This window comes from Neolamprologus multifasciatus, chromosome 22, assembly GCF_963576455.1.
Source record: "Neolamprologus multifasciatus chromosome 22, fNeoMul1.2, whole genome shotgun sequence".
In the NCBI taxonomy this organism is placed as follows: Eukaryota; Metazoa; Chordata; class Actinopteri; order Cichliformes; family Cichlidae; genus Neolamprologus; species Neolamprologus multifasciatus.
This window is the reverse complement of record NC_140459.1, coordinates 3,035,129-3,059,142: the sequence shown is the minus strand read 5'-3', so window position 1 is coordinate 3,059,142 and position 24,014 is coordinate 3,035,129. Positions and strand designations below refer to the sequence as shown.

General features: G+C 41.2%; 1 protein-coding gene and 1 gene segment (V, D, J or C); both read left to right on the top strand.

Annotated features, from left to right (window-relative positions):
• Nucleotides 1-6,791: 6,791 nt before the first annotated feature.
• LOC146492585 (uncharacterized) lies at nt 6,792-13,836 on the top strand. Of its 24 annotated transcripts, none has more exons than XM_085148800.1 (10): nt 6,792-6,920; nt 7,574-7,652; nt 7,868-7,912; nt 8,708-8,752; nt 9,455-9,499; nt 10,202-10,246; nt 11,042-11,086; nt 11,790-11,834; nt 12,637-12,765; nt 13,225-13,836. In XM_085148800.1, the coding sequence occupies exons 1-9, from the start codon at nt 6,796-6,798 to the stop codon at nt 12,700-12,702; spliced, it is 540 nt and encodes a 179-aa protein (XP_085004926.1). In that variant the 5' UTR covers nt 6,792-6,795; the 3' UTR covers nt 12,703-12,765; nt 13,225-13,836. The 24 variants fall into 24 exon arrangements, with proteins under 24 accessions (XP_085004926.1, XP_085004927.1, XP_085004925.1 ...); XM_085148801.1 differs by having other exon boundaries at nt 12,968-13,836; XM_085148799.1 differs by adding an exon at nt 12,968-13,062 and having other exon boundaries at nt 11,790-12,765.
• An 8,556-nt stretch (nt 13,837-22,392) lies between these two features.
• Nucleotides 22,393-23,732, top strand: LOC146492584 (Ig kappa-b4 chain C region-like). The segment is given in 2 exon segments: nt 22,393-22,446; nt 23,340-23,732. A coding segment is annotated over 1 exon segment (255 nt).
• The last annotated feature ends 282 nt before the right edge of the window (nt 23,733-24,014 follow it).

The window sequence follows — 24,014 nt, the reverse complement described above, 5'->3', positions numbered from 1 at the left end:
AGTACATTACACTGACTAAGTTATCAGACTGAAAAATCTGAACTCATGAACACAAATTGTATGAATCATTTTGTTATTTTACACGGTGGTTTTGCACTTGGGTTTGTACTCCACTAGCTGAAAGCTGAAAAATGTTTTTTTTCCTGATCTTTAAAATAAAGACCAGTTTAGAAATCAATCTCCACTACAGCATGTTCAGAATATTCAGAAACACACCCAGATAGAAGACTAGTATTAATAACTGACTGCACACTTATTTCCACACTGTCATCCTCGAGTAGGTTTGAGGGAACGATGTCTTGCCCCAAAGACATTTTGTGGGTTTGGTGGCTCCTTAGAGTACGAGGACCTGGATCACTGAGAACCTTCACAGATCTATTTTCAAGCTGAGCTCAAAGGCCAAGCTTTGTTTCAATACACTGCTCAGCTTTCTTTATCATAATCGTACACATCATGGTTTTGTCATCTTCGTTTCAGAGAAATACATTTTTGTAAGATGACAGATTGTTTCTCGACTTTCTCCAACTTTTCCTTGCTATGCAAAAAATGATGGTATTTGTTTAAGAGATCTACAGTGTGTGTGTGTGTGTGTGTGTCCTCAGTGAACTGTATCAGTCTCTGCAGTATCTTCCAGCTGCAGCAGTCACTTCAGTTTCTGTTCAGTCTGACTGAGGGAGGTTTTTGTACGACTGTTTTTCACTGTGTGAACACACGCTGACTGTTAATGTCATGAAAACTCTGACAGTAATAAACTGCTGCATCTTCAGCCTGGACTCCACTGATGGTCAGAATGAAGTCAGAGTTTGATCCACTGCCTGTAAAACGAGCTGGAATCCCTGAATCTCGATTGCTAGCATAATAAATGAGCAGTTTAGGAATTCCTCCATCTTTCTGTTGGTACCAGGCTAAACAGTTGGAGCTATAAACACGCTGACTGGTCCTACAGTTGATGCTCACAGTTCCTCCCACAGCAGAGCTCACTGCTCCAGGCTGAGTCACTGTATATTGTCCTCTGGACTCTGAGGACACAGAGACAAAAACATAAAGCAGCTTCATGGTTTTGTGGGCTTCATTTCAGAGGGACAGATGTTGATAGAGGAGAGGAGTTTGATTCTCTGGACCTTACCTGTGAAGCAGCAGCAGAGGAGAGTCCAGATGAGGACGCAGATCAAAGTCATGTTTTTGATGAGGATTTCTGTGGCTTCTGTTGTGATGAAGGACAGCTGTCAGTCATCCAGTGTTCAACTCTCAGGACTATAAACTCTCCCAGAGCACTGGAGCATGGTGCTGCTGATGCAAAGCGCCTCTCTATGGAAATCATCTGACTGTAAGACAGATTCAGTTGATCTTAAGAATCATTTATAAGTGGATCTATCAGTTTATCACAGTTATTTTTAGGAATTTTTCAAGCTTTTTTCTTTCCTTTCTTTTTTGTTTTGGTTTCATTTTTTTGGTGGGGGGGTATCTTAACCCAAGTAATCACCTTTCTATCACAGGAAAGAAGTTTAAAGAAGCTGCTGCAATTAAAATGTAAAATTGAAATTAAAATATGCTTTTATATTCTTTGGAAGACTACAGGGAGACTTCACTTCCACGTCATAAATACTGTGTTTTTCCAGTTTCTGTTTTATCGAGTATTATGCTAACCCGCAGTGAGGTAGTTTATTTTATTTAAGACATGACAGCAAAGCTTAGGAAAAATAATTGTGTGATTCTCATTATAGCTTTAACACTTATTGCTTTAACAGCAGGATGGTCCTGGGTTCATCCAGGCTGGGGACTTTCTTTGTGGAGGTTGCAGGTTCCTCCAGTGTTTCTGTGGGCTCTCTCCGGTTTCCTTCCACATCCAAAGACGTGCAGATACTGTGGTTAGGTTAACTGGTGACTCTAAATTGATCAAACGTGAAAATGTGAGTATGAATGGTTGTCCATCTCTTTATCTATCCTGGGTGTATCCTGTCTCTTTTCCCAATAGCATCTGAGAAAGGCTCCAGCATCCTCTTCACTTAGTCCTGAATCTGCATGGACCCACATGCTCCTGGTCCTAAATAACTCTGATATTTTAATAGAACAGAGCAGAACTTAACTAAACTTCATGCAAGAGGGAAAATGTCAGGATAAGACACATTACTTGACTCATGAAGTCAACTTTTGCATGAAATGAAACTTGAGAAAACGGATAATTAAAAGTCAAAGGCATCTTGAAGCAGCTCAAACTATAAACATTAATGTGATTCAGGCACTGTTGGAAATCTCTAAATCATAATTGTGTCATAATCCATCAGTATTTCAAAGTGTATGCTCTCCTGCTCCCTTTAAGTCACTGTAATCCACTTTTTCAACAAACTCATTAGTTCCTGGGTGTTTTCAAAATAAAAGCTTTCTACCATCTTACTGGTCAGAAACACTTTATTTCTACAGGTTTTCCTCGTGAAACAGTTGTGGGAACTAAAAAATATTCAGTTCAGTCCAATTCAGTTTTATTTATGTAACATCAACTTACAACAGTCACTATTGTAACATAAAAAAAGACTTACAAGAATACAGAACAACCCCAACAATCAGAGAACCCCCTATGAGCAAATATTTTCCAGGATGATTTTTGATGACGATACTAATAGCATGAGACGTCACATCATTTAAAATTCTAAATGTTTCATGCATTTCCAACAATGTCAGCTGTAAAAGTAATTCTGTGAATATGATCGTCCTTATCAATCATAATTATTCAAACACAGTAAAGTCCTCAATTTTAAATCACTACATTATTTTTAGAGTTCACACTAAATATTTGAGCATATTATTCTCAATGAAGAATAAAAACCTCAATCTGCTCATTCTAGTGACATTTTTTATGACTTGTTATTTATTCACTTCCTGAATGTGACACTGCAGATAGTAAAGGTATGGATGGATGTTTTGATGCTAATTTATTCTGAAAGCAGAAATATTTTAGCAATATAAAATGTGTGTGTGTGTGTGTGTGTGTGTGTGCGTACTTGTTTTCATGACATCTTAGGACAATTTTATGATAACACACTCACAAAATGAGGACGCTCAGAAAAATGAGGACATTTTTGAGGTCCTCATTTTTCTGAGCCTTCTAAAGTGTTCTAGAGGCTCCCAACATGCTCCCAAACCAAAAATCTCGAAAGTCCTGAAACATCACAATTTCATGAAAAAGTGTGTTTAAGTGTGTTTAGCGTTTTTGCTCACTTTCAGTTTTGGCACCTACTGGCCAGTTTTGGAACAAAACACACTTTAAACACACTTTCAGTGACGTCACTCTGTGAGTCCTCATATTGTAGGTGTGTCAGACACAATAACACATTTGACCCAGGTTATACCCTTCTGGGGCTTAGCGGACACATACGTGGACAGCAAAGCTCTTATGTCCACAGTCGTATTCAATGTTGAAATGGAGGTGAACTTTATTTGAATCATTTGTGGAATAATAACAGATAAGATTTGAGGCTTCTGAAAATTGTTCGTTCAAACCTTGCCAATTAAACAATCATTCTAACACACATCAAAAACCTTTCCCATTTTTATACATATTAGGGTGAGCTATAAGCAAGGGTAACAACAGTTAAATCAGGCAAATCTTGACAAAAATGAAGGTCTTTAGATTCAGTTATCAGTGCCTGCACATCTTGGTTTTTTTGTTGTTGACAAAATGTCTCGAAATATAAAGTTTCAACATTTGTCTAATTATATTACTATTAATTAATGAGTCTTACTTCTCAAGATCAATGCACAAATTGTCTGACCTTCACTATGCAGAATGATGTGTGTGCAGATTTTGACCCTTGAAGAGTTTATATTAATCTGCATTAATATAATTGCATCTGCAATCTGCAGTTGAACTTGGAGATTCCTGCCGCTGTCATCTGATTCAGTATGATCATCAGCCTCAGTCTCGACTCTGTGTATCTACAAGAATTGATGAAAAAAGTCAACAATTCATTATATTTTAAATTCAACTTACCTTATACTTTTTACAATATAATATAAAATGCATATTGTTTCTTTAAAAACTAATAACACACTATTAAAAACTGCAGAATGCACAATTCCAGCTTCATTTAGTAATTCAATTAGTAAATAAAAGTGAGTAATTAAGTCACTTAATTAACTAAGCAACTGTAAATGTCACAGTATGCAGCAGTACAATTCAATTTCAATTCAATTTTATTTATATAGCGCCAAATCACAAAAAAAAAGTCGCCTCAAGGCCCTTCATAGGTACAGAGAAAAACCCAACAATCATATGACCACCTATGAGCAAGCACTTTGGCGACAGTGGGAAGGAAAAACTCCCTTTTAACAGGAAGAAACCTCTGGCAGAACCAGGCTCAGGGAGGGGCGGCCATCTGTTGCGACCGGTTGGGGTGAGAGAAGGAAAACAGGATGAAAGACATGCTGTGGAAGAGAGACAGAGGTTAATAACAGATATGATTCAATGCAGAGAGGTCTATTAACACATACTGAGTTATAAAGGTGACTGGAAAGGAAAAACTCAATGTATCATGGGAATTCCCGGCAACCTACGTCTATTGCAGCATAACTAAGGGAGGATTCAGGGTCACCTGGTCCAGCCCTAACTATATGCTTTAGCAAAATGGAAAGTTTTAAGCCTAATCTTGAAAGTAGAGATAGTCTCTGTGTCCCATTTCAGGGTCTGCACGCTTGAAGTACGCATTTTAAGTGCGGTTACGTCACCGCCACGCGACGACGGCTGTCCCAATTCGAAGTGTACTTCAAATGCATACTCCAAATGCGCCGTCGATTTCCCCAAATATCAAGCGTGGTCCGGTGCACGCTTCGTAGTCCCATATATCCCACAATTCATAGCGCGGCAGTGGGTGTGGATAATTTTGCCGCAAAATACGGCAGAAGGGAGCAGCCGAAAGTAAGTACTGAATATGACGTCACTTATTCATGTGCGAATGTTTAATAATGAAGAACATTAAAACATTGCTGTTGGCCACATGTCGGCAAAGTTATGTGACACTAGTGATGTTTGTACTTTCAGCATTAACTTGGTTTTAAAGCCTCTACTTCTAAATATACATATAGTCGACCTTAATCTTACAGAGAATCTGATGATTTTATGGATAATTAAAGTCAGTCATATATCCACAAACACAACAAGCTGAAAGTCAGTGATATATATATATATATATATATATATATCATAATAATCTGACAATACTATAATATTGGCCATGTTATATTTACATTACCATAGTGAGATGACTTTAGTCTCATGAACAACATTAACTAATTATTATTTACTAGCTAATCTTAAATGACTGTTCAGTACAGAAATGAAGCCCTTGAATCATGTTTTACAGTCCTGTGGTCTCAGCCTCAGATACTCAACTAATCAAAGTGATGTCATGACAAAAATGATTGACCAACAAAACAATTTTCTCCTTCATTTCTGTCAAACAAAGCTGTATGTAACGTGTACATTAGTATCATGGTTGCTAGGCAACCTGAACAGCGCGACGAAGCATATACCGTCCCATTTCACAAGCCTCTCACTTCCGCACTTCTCGTACTTATAGTACGCACCGTACGTAGTACGCGTAGTGCACGTACTTCAAGCGTGCAGACCCTGAAATGGGACACAGCCAGTGTCTGTCTCCTGAATCCAGGCTGCCGGGGGATTCCCATGATGCACTGAGTTTTTTCCTTTCCAGTCACCTTTCTCACTCACTATGTGTTAATAGACCTCTCTGCACTGAATCATACTTGTTATTAATCCACAGCATGGCTTACAAAAGTATTCGGCCCCCTTGAACTTTCCCACATTTTGTCACATTATAGCCACAAACATGAATCAATTTTACTGGAGTTCCACATGAAAGACCAATACAAAGTGGTGTACACGTGAGAAGTGGAACGAAAATCATACATGATTCCAAACATTTTTTACAAATAAATAACTGAAAACTGGGGTGTGCGTAATTATTCAGCCCCCTGAGTCAATACTTTGTAGAACCACCTTTTGCTGCAATTGGATTCCATTAAAATTGATTCATGTTTGTGGCAGTAATGTGACAAAATGTGGAAAAGGGGGACGAATACATTTGCAAGCCACTGTAAGTACACAGAGAGATAATGAGGGGATGAGGAACAGCTGGGACAAATCAGACCTAACAAGACAAGGGGAAACAAAACTAGACACACTGGATATAGGACAAGGACTTTCACAATAAAACAGACATAACAAGGGTAATCTAATAAACAAATGAACTTAGCTAACCTAAAGAACTTATAAATAAACATCGACATCCAAACAAACTAAAACTTAAAACGCTGGGTCAACAGACCCAGGAAAGTGACAGTAAAATCATTTATTATACACATACTTATTTTCTTAAATTGCTTATCTATTATCTGTATTTTCACCTGGGGGTCTAGGGGTGCTGCTCTTCTTTTCATAACAAATTAAGACATGTTTATGATAACACACTGACAATATCAAGACAAATTTGGCCTTACTCCATCAGTGAACAGCATGCCCATGCTAACTTAAACTAGACCAGCAAGCTAACCACATGTGTACCAAGTGTTACTCAACAATAGGTACCAAACAAATTAACGGAACGAAATTAACTGTAACAGCAGTTTGCAAAACATTGTGACAGTTCTCAAGTGTTCCTACCTCAAATACAGCGCGTGTTGCTGTGTTTTTGTTGTTAAATGGACGAGGAGAGTCCGGATGCAGCATTTTGTCAGTGGAGCATAGAACGACGTCTGTGATTGGTCAACAAGTGAGTAAAGATGCATCTGATTGTTCGAAAGCCTCAACCAAAGAGTTGCTGGTCACGGCAAGATACAAACTCGCTTGAGCTCTGCGTGAACGGCACATCCGGGACCTTCAGCACTAAGGAGAGATTTATCTTGACGTATGTATTTACCTTTGATATCCATGATTTGACGCACACTTCGCAAGGTAAAGTTGTATGTTTAACAAGCTAATTAACGTTAGTTAAACGGAATTAAAACAATGCACAATCGATTTGAACAAACTGAAAGTGGTGAATGATGATAAATGTTAAAAAATTACTTAAGATTTATCTTTAACAATAGATATTAGAAGTTAAATTTAACTGTTCTTAAATTCCCACTGGAGTTAAATGGACCTGCGGCCTAGCATGTGCTCTGCATCTTCAACTGCAGAGACAGTCAGCCTAAGCTCTTTTTAAGTGTAGCTAACTGCAACACACATTTTTTTCAACACAAGATATGTTTGGGGGGATTTAAATGATAATATTAATGTTTTCGTATTTAGCACAAATCAATAGTATTATAGTTATTCGCTCACGGTCTGGGTTTCTGGCCCAGCATTTCTGACGTTATTCTAAGGTTTTTGAGTTTCTTGAGAGTGTTTGGTGGCGGGTTAGTTGACTTTGGCATAACGTTATTAACATCGTTTTAATGAATTTATGTTAGGGCTGTATATTACCACGTTTGTATTTTCATGCCATGTTTCCTGTTTTATTTTGAAAGAGTCTGTTGTGTTCAGTACATTAATCTCACTTCCCTGTTGTGTCAATAGAATCATTTGTGCGAGCTACTACCCTGCTGTCCCTCCATCCTGTCTCAACCTCCAACAGGAAAGTAGAAGTCCTCATATGGTAGGACCAGTGATTGTAATGTGTGTGTTACACTGTCCTCATATTGTTGGGTAGCAGAACTGTACAGTGTTAAGTTTCTATACAATATGGTAATAAGGAAGTCAGATCCTTCTGTAATAATATTCGCTGATACAAATATGATCTGTAGTTAATTATCTAGTCAGGATTTACAGTACAGAATGTTTCTGACGTTATATTGTTGTCTTTTGTTGCAGACACCAAGTGCTGAGGTTCTGTCTCAACCTCCTTCAGACCAATTGGTGAGTGACATACCCACTTCATTCTTCCAAAAGGTTACACATTATTTTTTTGTATTTGGTATCAAGTATATGTGTCAGTTGGGCCTAGTGCATAAATGAAATGCACTTTGATTGTATTAAAACAATCAGTTTGAGTCAAAGTTAACCAAAATCAACATTAGCATTAGGAGAAAGTAATTGTCTATACCATATGTTAGTCCAAACTTTCCCTTAAAGCATCAGCTTGATCTTTATTCTGACTACATTTGATATTTTTGTCCTTTTACACATGTTTTTGTCCATTTAACCTCCCACTGATTAGTTTACATGATTTAATTTCTGGGGAAATAGATGGCTTTACATCAGTGTTGGGTTTAGAGCTTTTATTGACAACAGCAGGAGAAGTAAGAAGTCAGGAACATGAACTCTACATGTGTTCAGTCGTCATGTCCTCATATTGTTTTAAGCTGTGAAGGACATGAGTGTGTTTCAGTTGCCTTCCTCATGTGGTGGGACCAGTGATTGTAATGTGTGTTACATTGTCCTCATATTGTTTTAAGCTGTGAAGGACATGAGTGTGTTTAAGTAGAAGTCCTCATATGGCGGGACCAGTGATTGTAGTGTGTGTGTTACACTGTCCTCATATTGTTGGGTAGCAGAACTGTACAGTGTTAAGTTTCTATAGAATCTGGTATAAGGAAGTCAGATCCTTCTGTAATAATATTCACTGATACAAATATGATCTGTAGTTAATTATCTAGTCAGGATTTATACTAGAGAATGTTTCTGACATTATATTGTTGTCTTTTGTTGCAGACACCAAGTGCTGAGGTCCTGTCTCAACCTTGTACAGACCAGTTGGTGAGTGACATACCCACTTCATTCTTCCAACAGGTTACACATTATTTTTTTGTATTTTGTATCAAGTATATGTGTCAGTTGGGCCTAGTGCATAAATGAAATGCACTTTGATTGTATTAAAACAATCAGTTTGAGTCAAAGTTAACCAAAATCAACATTAGCATTAGGAGAAAGTAATTGTCTATACCATTTGTTAGTCCAAACTTTCCCTTAAAGCATCAGCTTGATCTTTATTCTGACTACATTTGATATTTTTGTCCTTTTACACATGTTTTTGTCCATTTAACCTCCCACTGATTAGTTTACATGATTTAATTTCTGGGGAAATAGATGGCTTTACATCAGTGTTGGGTTTAGAGCTTTTATTGACAACAGCAGGAGAAGTTAGAAGTCAGGAACATGAACTCTACATGTGTTCAGTCGTCATGTCCTCATAATGTTTTAAGCTGTGAAGGACATGAGTGTGTTTAAGTAGAAGTCCTCATATGGTAGGACTAGTGATTGTAGTGTGTGTGTTACACTGTCCTCATATTGTTGGGTAGCAGAACTGTACAGTGTTAAGTTTCTATAGAATCTGGTATAAGGAAGTCAGATCCTTCTGTAATAATGTTCACTCATACAAATATGATCTGTAGTTAATTATCTAGTCGGGATTTACAGTACAGAATGTTTCTGACGTTATATTGTTGTCTTTTGTTGCAGACACCAAGTGCTGAGGTCCTGTCTCAACCTCCTTCAGACCAATTGGTGGGTGACATACCCACTTCATTCTTCCAACAGGTTACACATTATTTTTTTGTATTTGGTATCAAGTATATGTGTCAGTTGGGCCTAGTGCATAAATGAAATGCACTTTGATTGTATTAAAACAATCAGTTTGAGTCAAAGTTAACCAAAATCAACATTAGCATTAGGAGAAAGTAATTGTCTATACCATTTGTTAGTCCAAACTTTCCCTTAAAGCATCAGCTTGATCTTTATTCTGACTACATTTGATATTTTTGTCCTTTTACACATGTTTTTGTCCATTTAACCTCCCACTGATTAGTTTACATGATTTAATTTCTGGGGAAATAGATGGCTTTACATCAGTGTTGGGTTTAGAGCTTTTATTGACAACAGCAGGAGAAGTTAGAAGTCAGGAACATGAACTCTACATGTGTTCAGTCGTCATGTCCTCATATTGTTTTAAGCTGTGAAGGACATGAGTGTGTTTAAGTAGAAGTCCTCATATGGTAGGACCAGTGATTGTAGTGTGTGTGTTACACTGTCCTCATATTGTTGGGTAGCAGAACTGTACAGTGTTAAGTTTCTATAGAATCTGGTATAAGGAAGTCAGATCCTTCTGTAATAATGTTCACTCATACAAATATGATCTGTAGTTAATTATCTAGTCGGGATTTACAGTACAGAATGTTTCTGACGTTATATTGTTGTCTTTTGTTGCAGACACCAAGTGCTGAGGTCCTGTCTCAACCTCCTTCAGACCAATTGGTGGGTGACATACCCACTTCATTCTTCCAACAGGTTACACATTATTTTTTTGTATTTGGTATCAAGTATATGTGTCAGTTGGGCCTAGTGCATAAATGAAATGCACTTTGATTGTATTAAAACAATCAGTTTGAGTCAAAGTTAACCAAAATCAACATTAGCATTAGGAGAAAGTAATTGTCTATACCATTTGTTAGTCCAAACTTTCCCTTAAAGCATCAGCTTGATCTTTATTCTGACTACATTTGATATTTTTGTCCTTTTACACATGTTTTTTTCCATTTAACCTCCCACTGATCAGTTTACATGATTTAATTTCTGGGGAAATAGATGGCTTTACATCAGTGTTGGGTTTAGAGCTTTTATTGACAACAGCAGGAGAAGTAAGAAGTCAGGAACATGAACTCTAAATGTGTTCAGTCGTCATGTCCTCATATTGTTTTAAGCTGTGAAGGACATGAGTGTGTTTCAGTTGCCTTCCTCATGTGGTGGGACCAGTGATTGTAATGTGTGTTACATTGTCCTCATATTGTTTTAAGCTGTGAAGGACATGAGTGTGTTTAAGTAGAAGTCCTCATATGGTAGGACCAGTGATTGTAGTGTGTGTGTTACATTGTCCTCATATTGTTGGGTAGCAGAACTGTACAGTGTTAAGTTTCTATAGAATCTGGTATAAGGAAGTCAGATCCTTCTGTAATAATATTCACTGATACAAATATGAACTGTAGTTAATTATCTAGTCGGGATTTACAGTACAGAATGTTTCTGACATTATATTGTTGTCTTTTGTTGCAGACACCAAGTGCTGAGGTCCTGTCTCAACTTTGTACAGACCAATTGGTGAGTGACATACCCACTTCATTCTTCCAACAGGTTACACATTATTTTTTTGTATTTGGTATCAAGTATATGTGTCAGTTGGGCCTAGTGCATAAATGAAATGCACTTTGATTGTATTAAAACAATCAGTTTGAGTCAAAGTTAACCAAAATCAACATTAGCATTAGGAGAAAGTAATTGTCTATACCATTTGTTAGTCCAAACTTTCCCTTAAAGCATCAGCTTGATCTTTATTCTGACTACATTTGATATTTTTGTCCTTTTACACATGTTTTTGTCCATTTAACCTCCCACTGATTAGTTTACATGATTTAATTTCTGGGGAAATAGATGGCTTTACATCAGTGTTGGGTTTAGAGCTTTTATGGACAACAGCAGGAGAAGTTAGAAGTCAGGAACATGAACTCTACATGTGTTCAGTCGTCATGTCCTCATATTGTTTTAAGCTGTGAAGGACATGAGTGTGTTTAAGTAGAAGTCCTCATATGGTAGGACCAGTGATTGTAGTGTGTGTGTTACACTGTCCTCATATTGTTGGGTAGCAGAACTGTACAGTGTTAAGTTTCTATAGAATCTGGTATAAGGAAGTCAGATCCTTCTGTAATAATGTTCACTCATACAAATATGATCTGTAGTTAATTATCTAGTCAGGGATTTACAGTACAGAATGTTTCTGACGTTATATTGTTGTCTTTTGTTGCAGACACCAAGTGCTGAGGTCCTGTCTCAACCTCCTTCAGACCAATTGGTGGGTGACATACCCACTTCATTCTTCCAACAGGTTACACATTATTTTTTTGTATTTGGTATCAAGTATATGTGTCAGTTGGGCCTAGTGCATAAATGAAATGCACTTTGATTGTATTAAAACAATCAGTTTGAGTCAAAGTTAACCAAAATCAACATTAGCATTAGGAGAAAGTAATTGTCTATACCATTTGTTAGTCCAAACTTTCCCTTAAAGCATCAGCTTGATCTTTATTCTGACTACATTTGATATTTTTGTCCTTTTACACATGTTTTTTTCCATTTAACCTCCCACTGATCAGTTTACATGATTTAATTTCTGGGGAAATAGATGGCTTTACATCAGTGTTGGGTCTAGAGCTTTTATTGACAACAGCAGGAGAAGTAAGAAGCCAGGAACATGAACTCTACATGTGTTCAGTCGTCATGTCCTCATATTGTTTTAAGCTGTGAAGGACATGAGTGTGTTTAAGTAGAAGTCCTCATATGGTAGGACCAGTGATTGTAGTGTGTGTGTTACATTTTCCTCATATTGTTTTAAGCTGTGAAGGACATGAGGACATGGGCCCTCTGACCACCACCAGTAGGCAACGGGTGAAGTGTCTTGCCCAAGGACACAATGACCAAGACTGTCGGAGCCGGGGCTCGAACCGGCAACCTTCCGATTACAACTCTTGAGCCCCTTAGCCCCTTAATGTAGAATTACACACTGCCCAACGCTGACTTTTCCTACAATGCAGAGAAAAAAGCAAACAGACCTATTGCATGCATTGATTCTCATATTTCACTGTTACTTTTCAAAGGCTCAAGGACCAAGTATTCTGGGGTTCCAAGCCACACGCTTTACTCAGCTGCCCTGGACAACATGAAGGGCACCTCTGCCTCAATCACCCTGGACAACAAAAACATTAGCAACACTTCACCAAGAAGGGGTAAACGCACCCAAATACAAAATGCTTTAGCTGAATATACTTGTGATCAAAGGACAAGTTTATTGTTTTCAGACATGACACTGTTGAGAGCTTTTATCATAAATCATTTCATCTCATTTGATTCCCAGCAGAACACAGCACTTCAAATGGTTCATTCCAAGCATCCTTAAAGGAGCAATAAGCAATATCTTTTCACTGCTAGGTGTGCTGTTGTGCACTGCCTGTAAACCAAACCAAAGTCTATGGCTGGAGATCCATACAGAGAGAGGGATTATGACTTCATGCTGTACTCCAGATGTAATTACACCTCTAGTTCTTCACATAGCCATTTTTAATTCCTTCAACCTAAGTATGATGAATTGTGCTTATTGCTCCTTTAAAGTGCTCCAGTAGAAAGCAAGGTTTAAGAACATTTTGCATTCACATTAAGATATTTTCTTTTGTTTCCATTTATGACAGCTGGGAAGGTGAGAATCAAGTGGACAAATGATGAAGTGAAGGTTGCTGAGCGGCACGTTTTACTTCATAACAAGCTGCAAAGTACCAGGTAAAAAGGAATGTGACTGCTGCCTCCAAGCAGAGCCGGCAGTTCTGAAAGGCAGAGACTGGGTTGTCATAAGGTACTACATCCACAACAGGATCATGGCATTAAAAGAAAGATGCAAGAAAAAAAGAAACAAGCAAGAGAGATACTTTGTTACTTCCACAGTTATGTCAGTATTGCAGTTTTCTGTATTGCATTGTTCTTACTCATAAATCTGTGGTTTATGCTGGGTGCTTTTTGCAATTAAATGATAAGAAAGGCAGATAATGTTCCACGTTTTTATTCACATGAACATTCACTACAAAATGAATTAATGCATTACAATATTAAGACTTAAAAAGTAGACTGACCACATTTGACCTATGTCTTTTTTTAAGTCTCTACACAGCTCAGATTTACTGTTTTATTAACACATAAATGTCTGATATTTCTGTCAGAAGTTACCCGACTGGTGAGCATTACTATTGTGCATCCATGCCTATTATATTGTAATCTCAAAAGGAGCCAAGCTAAAAATACAGAACCTACCCTTACCTGGTCCTTATAAGTCATGTATACTTGAAAATTATGTGTTTCCATGGGCTTCACAATTCACCTAAACATGAAATATCAGTGTGTGACCTTATGGTACTCATAAGTCACATAAACCTGACAGTGTCCTCACAAGTAGCAGTAAATTCAGGTTTGACCAAAATTTAGCCCTAGCCAAAATCTCAACAGATGGGCGTGTTCCTGGAAGCATGGGTCAAACTTTTTGTGATTCCCATGCCTCTAGGACCTTCGGAAAGGCACGTTCCCATTTGTCACATTTTTGTCATACGTACTGATATATCACGAAAACACGTATGTGTGTGTGTGTGTGTGTGTCCTCAGTGAACTGTATCAGTCTCTGCAGTATCTTCCAGCTGCAGCAGTCACTTCAGTTTCTGTTCAGTCTGACTGAGGGAGGTTTTTGTACGACTGTTTTTCACTGTGTGAACACATGTGGGCTGTGGTAACTCTGACAGTAATAAACTGCTGCATCTTCAGCCTGGACTCCACTGATGGTCAGAGTGAAGTCAGAGTTTGACCCACTGCCTGTAAAACGATCTGGAATCCCTGATTCTCGAGTGCTAGCAGCATAAATGAGACGTTTAGGAACTCCTCCATCTTTCTGTTGGTACCAGGCTAAAAGGTTGGAGCTATAAACATTCTGACTGGTCCTACACCTGATGCTCACAGATCTTCCCACAGCAGAGCTCACTGCTCCAGGCTGAGTCACTGTATATTGTCCTCTGGACTCTGAGGACACAGAGACAAAAACATAAAGCAGCTTCATGGTTTTGTGGGCTTCATTTCAGAGGGACAGATGTTGATAGAGGAGAGGAGTTTGATTCTCTGGACTTTACCTGTGAAGCAGCAGCAGAGGAGAGTCCAGATGAGGACGCAGATCAAAGTCATGTTTTTGATGAAGAGGATTTCTGTGGCTTCTGTTGTGATGAAGGACAGCTGTCAGTCATCCAGTGTTCAACTCTCAGGACTATAAACTCTCCCAGAGCACTGGAGCATGGTGCTGCTGATGCAAAGTGCCTCACTATGGAAATCATCTGACTGAATACAACAGCTACTTGGCTCAAATTGTTGATGCTGTTTATCAGTTAATCAGTTTTTCACAATGTCCACTGTAATTTATTTCAAAAGAACGATTTTTTTGGAAAGGAGATTTCCTCACCCCAATCCAAGTGTTGGCCAATCAGGACTGTGCAGGGTGCCAGTTTAGCTCAGTGGGTCATGGGAGGGGGCAGCAGCCTGGATTTGAGTCTAACCTGTGGCCCTTTAATGTGTGTCTTTCCCACTTTCCTGTCTGTCTTCACTGTTTTACTATCCAATGATGGAAAAATGCTAAAAATGCCAAAAAAAAAACATGCTACCTATAAGACAGTGTTGCCTGAAGATAAAAGCACACACATTTGTCCTTGTAAGACACAATCTGATTTTGTTCACATAAAAAAAAGAAAAGAAATACTGTACTTATCTACTCACAAACACATGAACATAGTTTCTGAGAATCTTCACCCTGAAAGAAGTTAGAAAATGACCTGTCAACAAATTAAAGTCCTGTTCACATGTAAAAAATAGGCCAGAATAAATAGAAAAGTCAATGTTTTTCAAAGTACACCTGTGCATGTAAACATGGACTCAAAAGTGAAAGACACTTAAAACAAATTAAAGAAAAGGAACAATTTGTAAAAGTTATTTTAGAATTTTGAAAAACTCACTCAGTACAAAAAATCTTGCAGTGATTCACATTGATGCATGATGCTGACCACAGGTTGGAAAGTTAAACATGACCACAGCGCAGATATCACTTGTTAAAATGTTTTGTAGAATAACAGGACAACCTGTGAGACTGGAAAGACTCGACTTTCATGTCCTGAACATGTTATTTTCTATTTTGTGATGTAGTGTGTAATGCTCAGCAGTATTATCATTTTAACTGTTTCTGTGCATGATCTAAAGCAGTCTTTCTCAAACAGGCGGCCCAGGGAAATGGCGGGCTCATTTCCCTGGGCCTTAAAACTGCGGCACAGCGCTGTCACACTGATGGTAAAAACACAACCCTTTTCCATGACACCGCGATCCCAGCCACTATCGATGAGTTGGAGGCCCCCGGGAGAATCGGTGGGGGTGCGGGAGATGCCGTCGGTGAGTCGGGAATTGTCGTCTGGATGCCAAAGCTCCTGGTAGCCAAGAGAATGTGATCCACTTCTTCTGCAAGTGACTGGGAATCCTTCGCACCCAGCAGCGGGCACCCTGCCCAGCCCTGGCGCAGGGTGCCGCCGGTGCGTCGAGCCACCTCGGGGGCTCTTCAACTGGTGGGGGAGGTTGTCACATCTTGCAGGAGCTTTCCTCTCTTCAGGAACTCTCTATGCAGGAGGGGGAGATACAGGAGAGGTGGAGGAAGATCTCAGCCTGGGCGTCTATTGTCTTATGTAGTCTGGAAGATGAGTGGATGATGGGGTGGGTGCAGTTTTCTCTGTGGTGGGGTTGGGTGGACTGTCCCGGGCTCTGTGGGGCCGGGCGGCGCTGCTGCACTGGGCCCCGGTTTGGATGGGCCTGGGCCCCCTTTCCCTGGCGGGTCGCGGAGTATGGGGGCGCCTACTGGGGTCAGCGGGGGAGCTGGCCCAAGGGAGGGGTCACTTGCCCCTCCCTTCCTTCCCTCCCCATCTCCAGCTGCCTCCCTCTTCCCGCTCCACCACAACCACCCACACATGCAGGGCCTTGGAGTAGGGGTGTGTCACCAGGGTGCAGAGGAGGTAACCCCCCCCCCCCCCCCCCCCCCGTCCCCTTCTGGCTGCCTCTGCCTTAATTTTATCCCACAACTTAGACATTCACATTACTCACACTCTCATTACACATACATATAGGATCTTGGGGGTGGGCACGCTACACGGAATCCAAATTACCATCAGGGTGTACACCTCACCCCTGGCGTTGTTGCCCACCTCTCAATTTTAAATACACGTAGACATTGAGGGCTAGCAGGAGGGGCAATGCGCTTACCTGGTGCTCTCTGGCAGGTAGCTCCATGCCCTCCTGGGTTTTAAATGCACCTTAGAACACACATGGATCAACACTACAATGAGCGGGTGAAGGGATGTGCGTTCTGCTGGAGCGGGGGGACTAGGAGGAGGAGTTGGCCGTCCGACTGGGGTCTGGAATGTCGGGCCTCCCTGCTGCTGCGGAGTCGGGGCGGTCTGCTTCTCCCCACTGCAGGGAAAAGGGTAAAACCACCTGGGTCTGGGTGCAGTTCCCCCCCTCCAGGGGGGCAAGTGTACCTAGACCCGGTTCGTAGAGTACGCTTGGGGAGTGTGATTGTGTGTACAGTGTCTCTCTATGTCTGTCTCCACATTGGTTGAGTGTGGAGTAAGTGCATATGAGAGCATGAGGGTGGGAATGGATGTTTGTATCTGTGTGTGCCTGTATGTCTGTGTCTATATGTCAGGTTGGGTATCAGACGCCACCTCTCTGGGGACATCTCAGGTCAAGGTTTGGTCTGGTTCAGGGGGCCGGCCCGGAGGACGACAGCCCAAGAGTCCAGAAAACAGTTCAGGGGGCCGGGCAGGCGGGAGGCACCGGCGGCGACGGAGCAGGTCAGGAGGCCGGCCGTGCGGGAGGCACCAGCGGCGACGTAGTTCAGGGGGCCGTCCATGACGGCAATGACGTCCACTCATCGGCCTGGAAAGAGGCCGAACAGGGCGTGCAGGACGAGCAGGCCGGACAGGCCGAGCAGGCCGTGCAGGCCGGACAGGACCAGATGGCATGGAGACCTCAGGCGCAGACGAAGCTAGACGGAGTGAGGCAGGACCAGACGACGCCGAAGGCGAAGACTCGGAAGCCGGACCAGGCGACGCAGAGGCTGAGGCTGGACCAGGCGGAGCAGAAGACTCGGAGGCTGGACCAGATGAGGGAGGCGCTGCAGGCGACGACGCGGGAGCCGCAGGTGGTGGCGCTGCAGCGGAGGCAGGTTGCTGGACGGGCCCCTCGGACCCTCCAGCGGAGGCAGGTTGCTGGACAGGCCCCTCGGACCCTCCAGCAGAGGCAGAAGGCTGGATGGGCCCCTCGGACCCTCCAGCAGAGGCAGAAGGCTGGACGGGCCCCTCGGACCCTCCAGCGGAGACGAACAAAGGCTGGTGCGGTTCTCCAGAACCCCCAGCGGGAACAGGTGGCTGGACGGGCCCCTTGGACCCTCCAGCGGGAACAGGTGGCTGGACGGGCCCCTCGGACCCTCCAGCGGAGGAAGAAGGCTGGACGGGCCCCTCGGACCCTCCAGCGGAGACGAACAAAGGCTGGCAGTCGAGTGAATCACAGCCATTTGATTAAACTATGATGGTTATGGCTTATGCATTGCAGGGGCAGGCGTCGTGCAAGGAGGGTGTCTAGGGGGTCCGGGGGAGGCTGAATATACTTTCATGTTAAGGCTGCAGACCTATTGCACGCAATGGCAGCGCCATCTTACCCTCCGACCATACTTACATTACACAAAAACATCACATGGGGAAGACAGGTCAGAGAGGTATAACAATGGAAAATGCACCACATGAGGAAAGATAAGGAGAAAAAAATAAATCCCCCCAGACTGAGCTCCAACAGGGAGATCAGTTTGAGAACAGAAAAAAAACACCTCTGCACATGAAAAACTCTTAATACACCAAAGAAACACATGACAAGCAACAGGGGTGGATAAACGGTGAGAGACAGCCAGTGTAGACAGTGCATCCGGGCCTGCAGAATAAGCGCTGGTCTCCTTGATCCACCGTCAGCATCGGAAGGGAATAAGCGTCGAAGACGTTTGGAGGGGGGATGAGTGTATGTCTGCATGTGTATATATGTCTGTGTGTGTGTGTCCAGAGTTCAGCTGAGACAGTGTCCTTCGCCCTGCTAGGCTAAGTAAACAGTCTTCCAGCCAACCCAGGTGGCCTTGCATAGAATGGGAAGAACAGTCTAAACACAGTTGTTATCAAGGTGTTGTTGTTCAGCTCCAGCCTTGAGGCCGCAGCTGGCGCCAAAGGGATAGCCGCATGAAGTGATGATGGTTTTTACTTTAGTGCGAACAACTCATATGAATTTCAAAGCTGTTCTAACAGTCCAACACTGGTCTCTCAATCTCCCGTTGGAGAGCAGTGAGCTTCTCCATGATGTTGTCATTCTTGTGCTCAAAGAACAGATTCTGAGAACTCACGACCACAGTGAGCTTCTCCAAGCTGTGATCCAGTTTGTGCACAGAGGTCTTATTCTGAGTATTCACAGCAGCTGTAAGCTTCTCCAAGATCTTATCCGTGTTGCACTCAATGAGCCCATTTTGAGAAACTCACGCCTCGTCCCATCATTTCAATCCCAGCGGGCAGCCTTGTGGGGATTTGAACAGCCGGTTCCGCTTTCTTAATTCTTCGATAAGTCAGGGCCAAGCCAGCTCCGATCAGCAAGGACCCTGTTATCATGGTTCTGAATAGGTAGATATCTTCAGCACTCAGGCTCACCCAAGCCCAAACTTCTCGTTGAGAAAAGGGTGTCAATTGCATTTAGGGACCAGTTGATCAAATCCATAATTCCTCTTTTAGATTTTAGAGAACAGACATGTTAAAAACACAACAGCCTTAAAAAATGCAGAATAGTTTGGATCCAGAAGCAGGGTTCATACGTCATGACTTAAAGATTGGATATCCCACCTGCTGTGAATGTTTTAATGCAGTACAGTTGTTATTATTATCATTTGTCACATCCTGTTTGTGACAGTTAAAATAAATAACATTCATATAAGAAATAAAATTGTCTCGTGTAAACTGTGTGGTGTTACAGTGGCTTTTCCACATTTTGTCACATTAGACCAACACAAAGTGGTGAACACGTGAGAAGTGGAATGAAAATCATACATGAATCCAAACATTTTTTACAAATAAATAACTGCAAAGTGGGGTGTGCGTAATTATTCAGCCCCCTTTGGTCTGAGTGCAGTCAGTTGCCCATAGACATTGCCTGATGAGTGCTAATGACTAAATAGAGTGCACCTGTGTGTAATCTAATGTCAGTACAAATACAGCTGCTCTGTGACGGCCTCAGAGGTTGTCTAAGAGAATATTGGGAGCAACAACACCATGAAGTCCAAAGAACACACCAGACAGGTCAGGGATAACGTTATTGAGAAATCTAAAGCAGGCTTAGGCTACACAAAGATTTCTCAAACCTTGAACATCCCACGGAGCACTGTTCAAGCCATCATTCAGAAATGGAAGGAGTATGGCACAACTGTAAACCTACCAAGACAAGGCCGTCCACCTAAACTCACAGGCCGAACAAGGAGAGCGCTGATCAGAAATGCAGCCAAGAGGCCCATGGTGACTCTGGACAAGCTGCAGAGATCTACAGCTCAGGTGGGGGAATCTGTCCATAGGACAACTATTAGTCGTGCACTGCACAAAGTTGGCCTTTATGGAAGAGTGGCAAGAAGAAAGCCATTGTTAACAGAAAACCATAAGAAGTCCCGTTTGCAGTTTGCCACAAGCCATGTGGGGGACACAGCAAACATGTGGAAGAAGCTGCTCTGGTCAGATGAGACCAAAATGCAAAACGCTATGTGTGGCGGAAAACTAACACTGCACATCACTCTGAACACACCATCCCCACTGTCAAATATGGTGGTGGCAGCATCATGATCTGGGGGTGCTTCTCTTCAGCAGGGACAGGGAAGCTGGTCAGAGTTGATGGGAAGATGGATGGAGCCAAATACAGGACAACCTTGGAAGAAAACCTCTTGGAGTCTGCAAAAGATTTGAGACTGGGGCCGAGGTTCACCTTCCAGCAGGACAACGACCCTAAACATAAAGCCAGGGGAACAATGGAACGGTTTAAAACAAAACATATCCATGTGTTAGAATGGCCCAGTCAAAGTCCAGATCTAAATCCAATCGAGAATCTGTGGCAAGATCTGAAAACTGCTGTTCACAAACGCTGTCCATCTAATCTGACTGAGCTGGAGCTGTTTTGCAAAGAAGAATGGGCAAAGATTTCAGTCTGTAGATGTGCAAAGCTGGTAGACAGACCCTAAAAGACTGGCAGCCGTAACTGCAGCAAAAGGTGGTTCTACAAAGTATTGACTAAGTGGGCTGAATAATTACACACACCCCACTTTGCAGTTATTTATTTGTAAAAACTGTTTGGAGTCATGTATGATTTTCGTTCCACTTCTCACGTGTTCACCACTTTGTGTTGGTCTTTCACGTGGAATTCCAATAACATTGATTCATGTTTCTGGCTGTAATGTGACAAAATGTGGAAAAGTTCAAGGGGGCCGAATACTTTTGCAAGCCACTGTAAACAGGCCTATACTACTGTACTTTAATGTTGGTCATAAGGGTGGTACTTCAAGAGACATATTTTTTGAGGTGGTCCTCACTGTGAAAAGTTTGAGAACCACTGATCTAAAGACACCGAGTGTTTGTGAGAACACGTAAAACTGTTTTGATGTATTTGTGCAGTTTGAGGTTTTGTGAATGTAGATTGAAAATTCAATTTAATGTTTAGAGTTTTGAGAAAGAAGGTGGAAGTGTCGTGGTCCGGAGTCTGTGGACGCCATGTTTATGTTTTAGGTTAATTAATATTCTGTGGTTCTATGGTAATGTTTTCAGGTTACATCCTCCAAGTCTCATCTAATTAGAATCAACTGTGTCTTCCTCCTTCCTGCCATTTCCTTGTTTCCTTGTGTGTGTATATTAGTGTGTGTTTGCTCTTTGTTGGAGCATCTGCGTCTCACTGGTGTTTCATCCGCATCTCGTTTCCTGCTGGCCATCCCCTGTGTTGTCTCAGTCGCCTCACGTTTCAGGTTTGGTTTGTAGTTTTGTTCACGCCATACCCGTTCCTATTATGTGCTTCACTTACGCTAAATAAAACTCCCTCCCTGAATATGAGTCCGCGTTTGGGTCCTTCCAATAAAACCCGCAGCTGTGACAGGGAGCTTTTGTAGTGATGTTTCTTAACACCTATAAGATGTAAATTCTCAAATTATATTTTTGGAACTTTATTTTATTGTGTTTATTTTATTTTAATATTAAAATTATACTATTAATATGTTATAAAGCTATGATAAAAACAATTCATATTGATGAGTTTGTTTGTCTCAGAGTCAGAGAGCCATGTCTCTCTACAGTCAGAGGTTTTTGTACGGCGCCTCAATGAGTTTGTATCACTGTGGTGGACTTTTGGTGGAGGAACCAGACTGCAAGTTGGAAGTAAGTCGAACTTAAACCTCTTTTATTTTATCAGATTTCTTTCTTGTGGTTATCTTGACTTTTCTGTTCAGTGTGCCAGAAAACAAAAATCATTAAAATAGTTTTTAGATCAATTTTCATGAAGACACAAAGTTAGCTTCAGAATAAATGTTAAAATCGATATTAACAAATAATATAAAACATCAGAGTTGACTTGAGGATTATTGAGATATATATATGTCTGGTTAACTCTTGAGAGCTTTTGGTTCTAATTCAGTCTGCTAGAGTCAGAGAGCCGTGTCTCTCTACAGTCAGAGGTTTTTGTACGGCGCCTCAGTGAGTTTGTATCACTGTGGTGGACTTTTGGTGGAGGAACCAGACTGCAAGTTGGAAGTAAGATTATGTTTTTAAAGAAACTATATCTAGGTTTAAATGTTAGCTTTATAACAATGAAGTATTCATGTAGAGGTAATATTATAACCATTATACACTGGAGGCTGACTCCATCAGCTTTAATTCGATTTTATGTCGACATTTCTGACATAAAGACAATGCATCGTGTAAATAATATAAACTGTCATCAGCCTGTGATTATTTTCTAGTTTGAAATCACAGTCACTGTTTCTAAGATGAATTAAATGTAACTGTCCTCAAGTTAAACAGAGTGAAGATAAAGATTTCTGGTGTTTTACTTAGTCAGTAAAAATGTAGAATTTACTTAGAAATCATAAAAGCACTACAATAAATGACTGAAATTCACATGAGGTAAGTAGAAAACTTGTGTATTATACAGAACGGAGGTTTTTGAAGCTTAACATCTTGTATAATTGTTGCCATATCTGCTTATTTTATTTCCAGAAGTTAAAGATGGGCATTTGACAGTGTGCAGCATGTCTGGTGTTTCTGTTGTAGCAGATATCATTTCAAATGTCATTAAAATCATGTAAGCAGTAAAAACAATTAATCCACATCATTCAAGTAGTGCTATTAAGTTTCTTATCTCCAACAAGTGATGTGTTATAGATAACTGATGATTTTGAAGCTAAACTTGTTTTGTAAATGTTTCCACATCTGCTTCTTTTATTTCCAGTGTAGTTTGAACATATTTCAGGTCAAACTGTGTGATGATTCTCTCTGTGCTGATATGCATGAGAGGTTTCTTAAAGGGAAGTGAAACAATGTGTGAGTTAATGACTGGTGAAGCAGAAAAGACACCTGACAGAAACTTCTTAACAGAGAAAATCAAATTGTGGTTCTTGTCCTCTAAGCTGACTGGTGTTTCCTAGGTGATACCCGCCCCACCCTGAAGGTGCTGGGTCCCTCCAGTGAGGAGCTGAAACAGGGGAAGGCCACGCTCATGTGTCTGGCCAACAAGGGCTTCCCCTCAGACTGGAGTCTGTCCTGGAAGGTGGATGGCAGTGGCAGCATCAGCTGGGAGGAGAGCAGGAGCCCCGTGGTGCAGGAGAACGACGGCCTCTACAGCTGGAGCAGCACCCTGAGGCTCCCTGCAGACCACTGGATGAAGGTGGGCTCTGTGACCTGTGAGGCCACCCAGGGCTCCCACACTCTGGTCTCAGAGCCACTCAGGAGAGACCAGTGTTCCCAGTCCTGAACTATATGTGACTTTTATGCTGGTCTTACTTTCACACTTCATTCTGTAGCTTTTTTTTTTTTTCAATTTCTTCTCTCATTTTTCATTGCTTTGTTTAAAGTTTAAAGTTTGTTTAAAGTTTTAAAGAATAAAAAAAATCTACATTAAATAAGAATCGAGTGTTTGTCTTACTTTTGTGGTGATGTCAATATTAAACTCTAAATAATGATTTCCAGGGTTCTTATTGGAAAGCAGTGTGCTATCTGTAGAAAGTCAGTATGAGTCAGTAGAATTAAGTCACTTTGAATACATGAAGTTAAGCGAAGTTTATGGTAAAGAATAAGTGCGAAGGGGAATTGATAAGAACTTA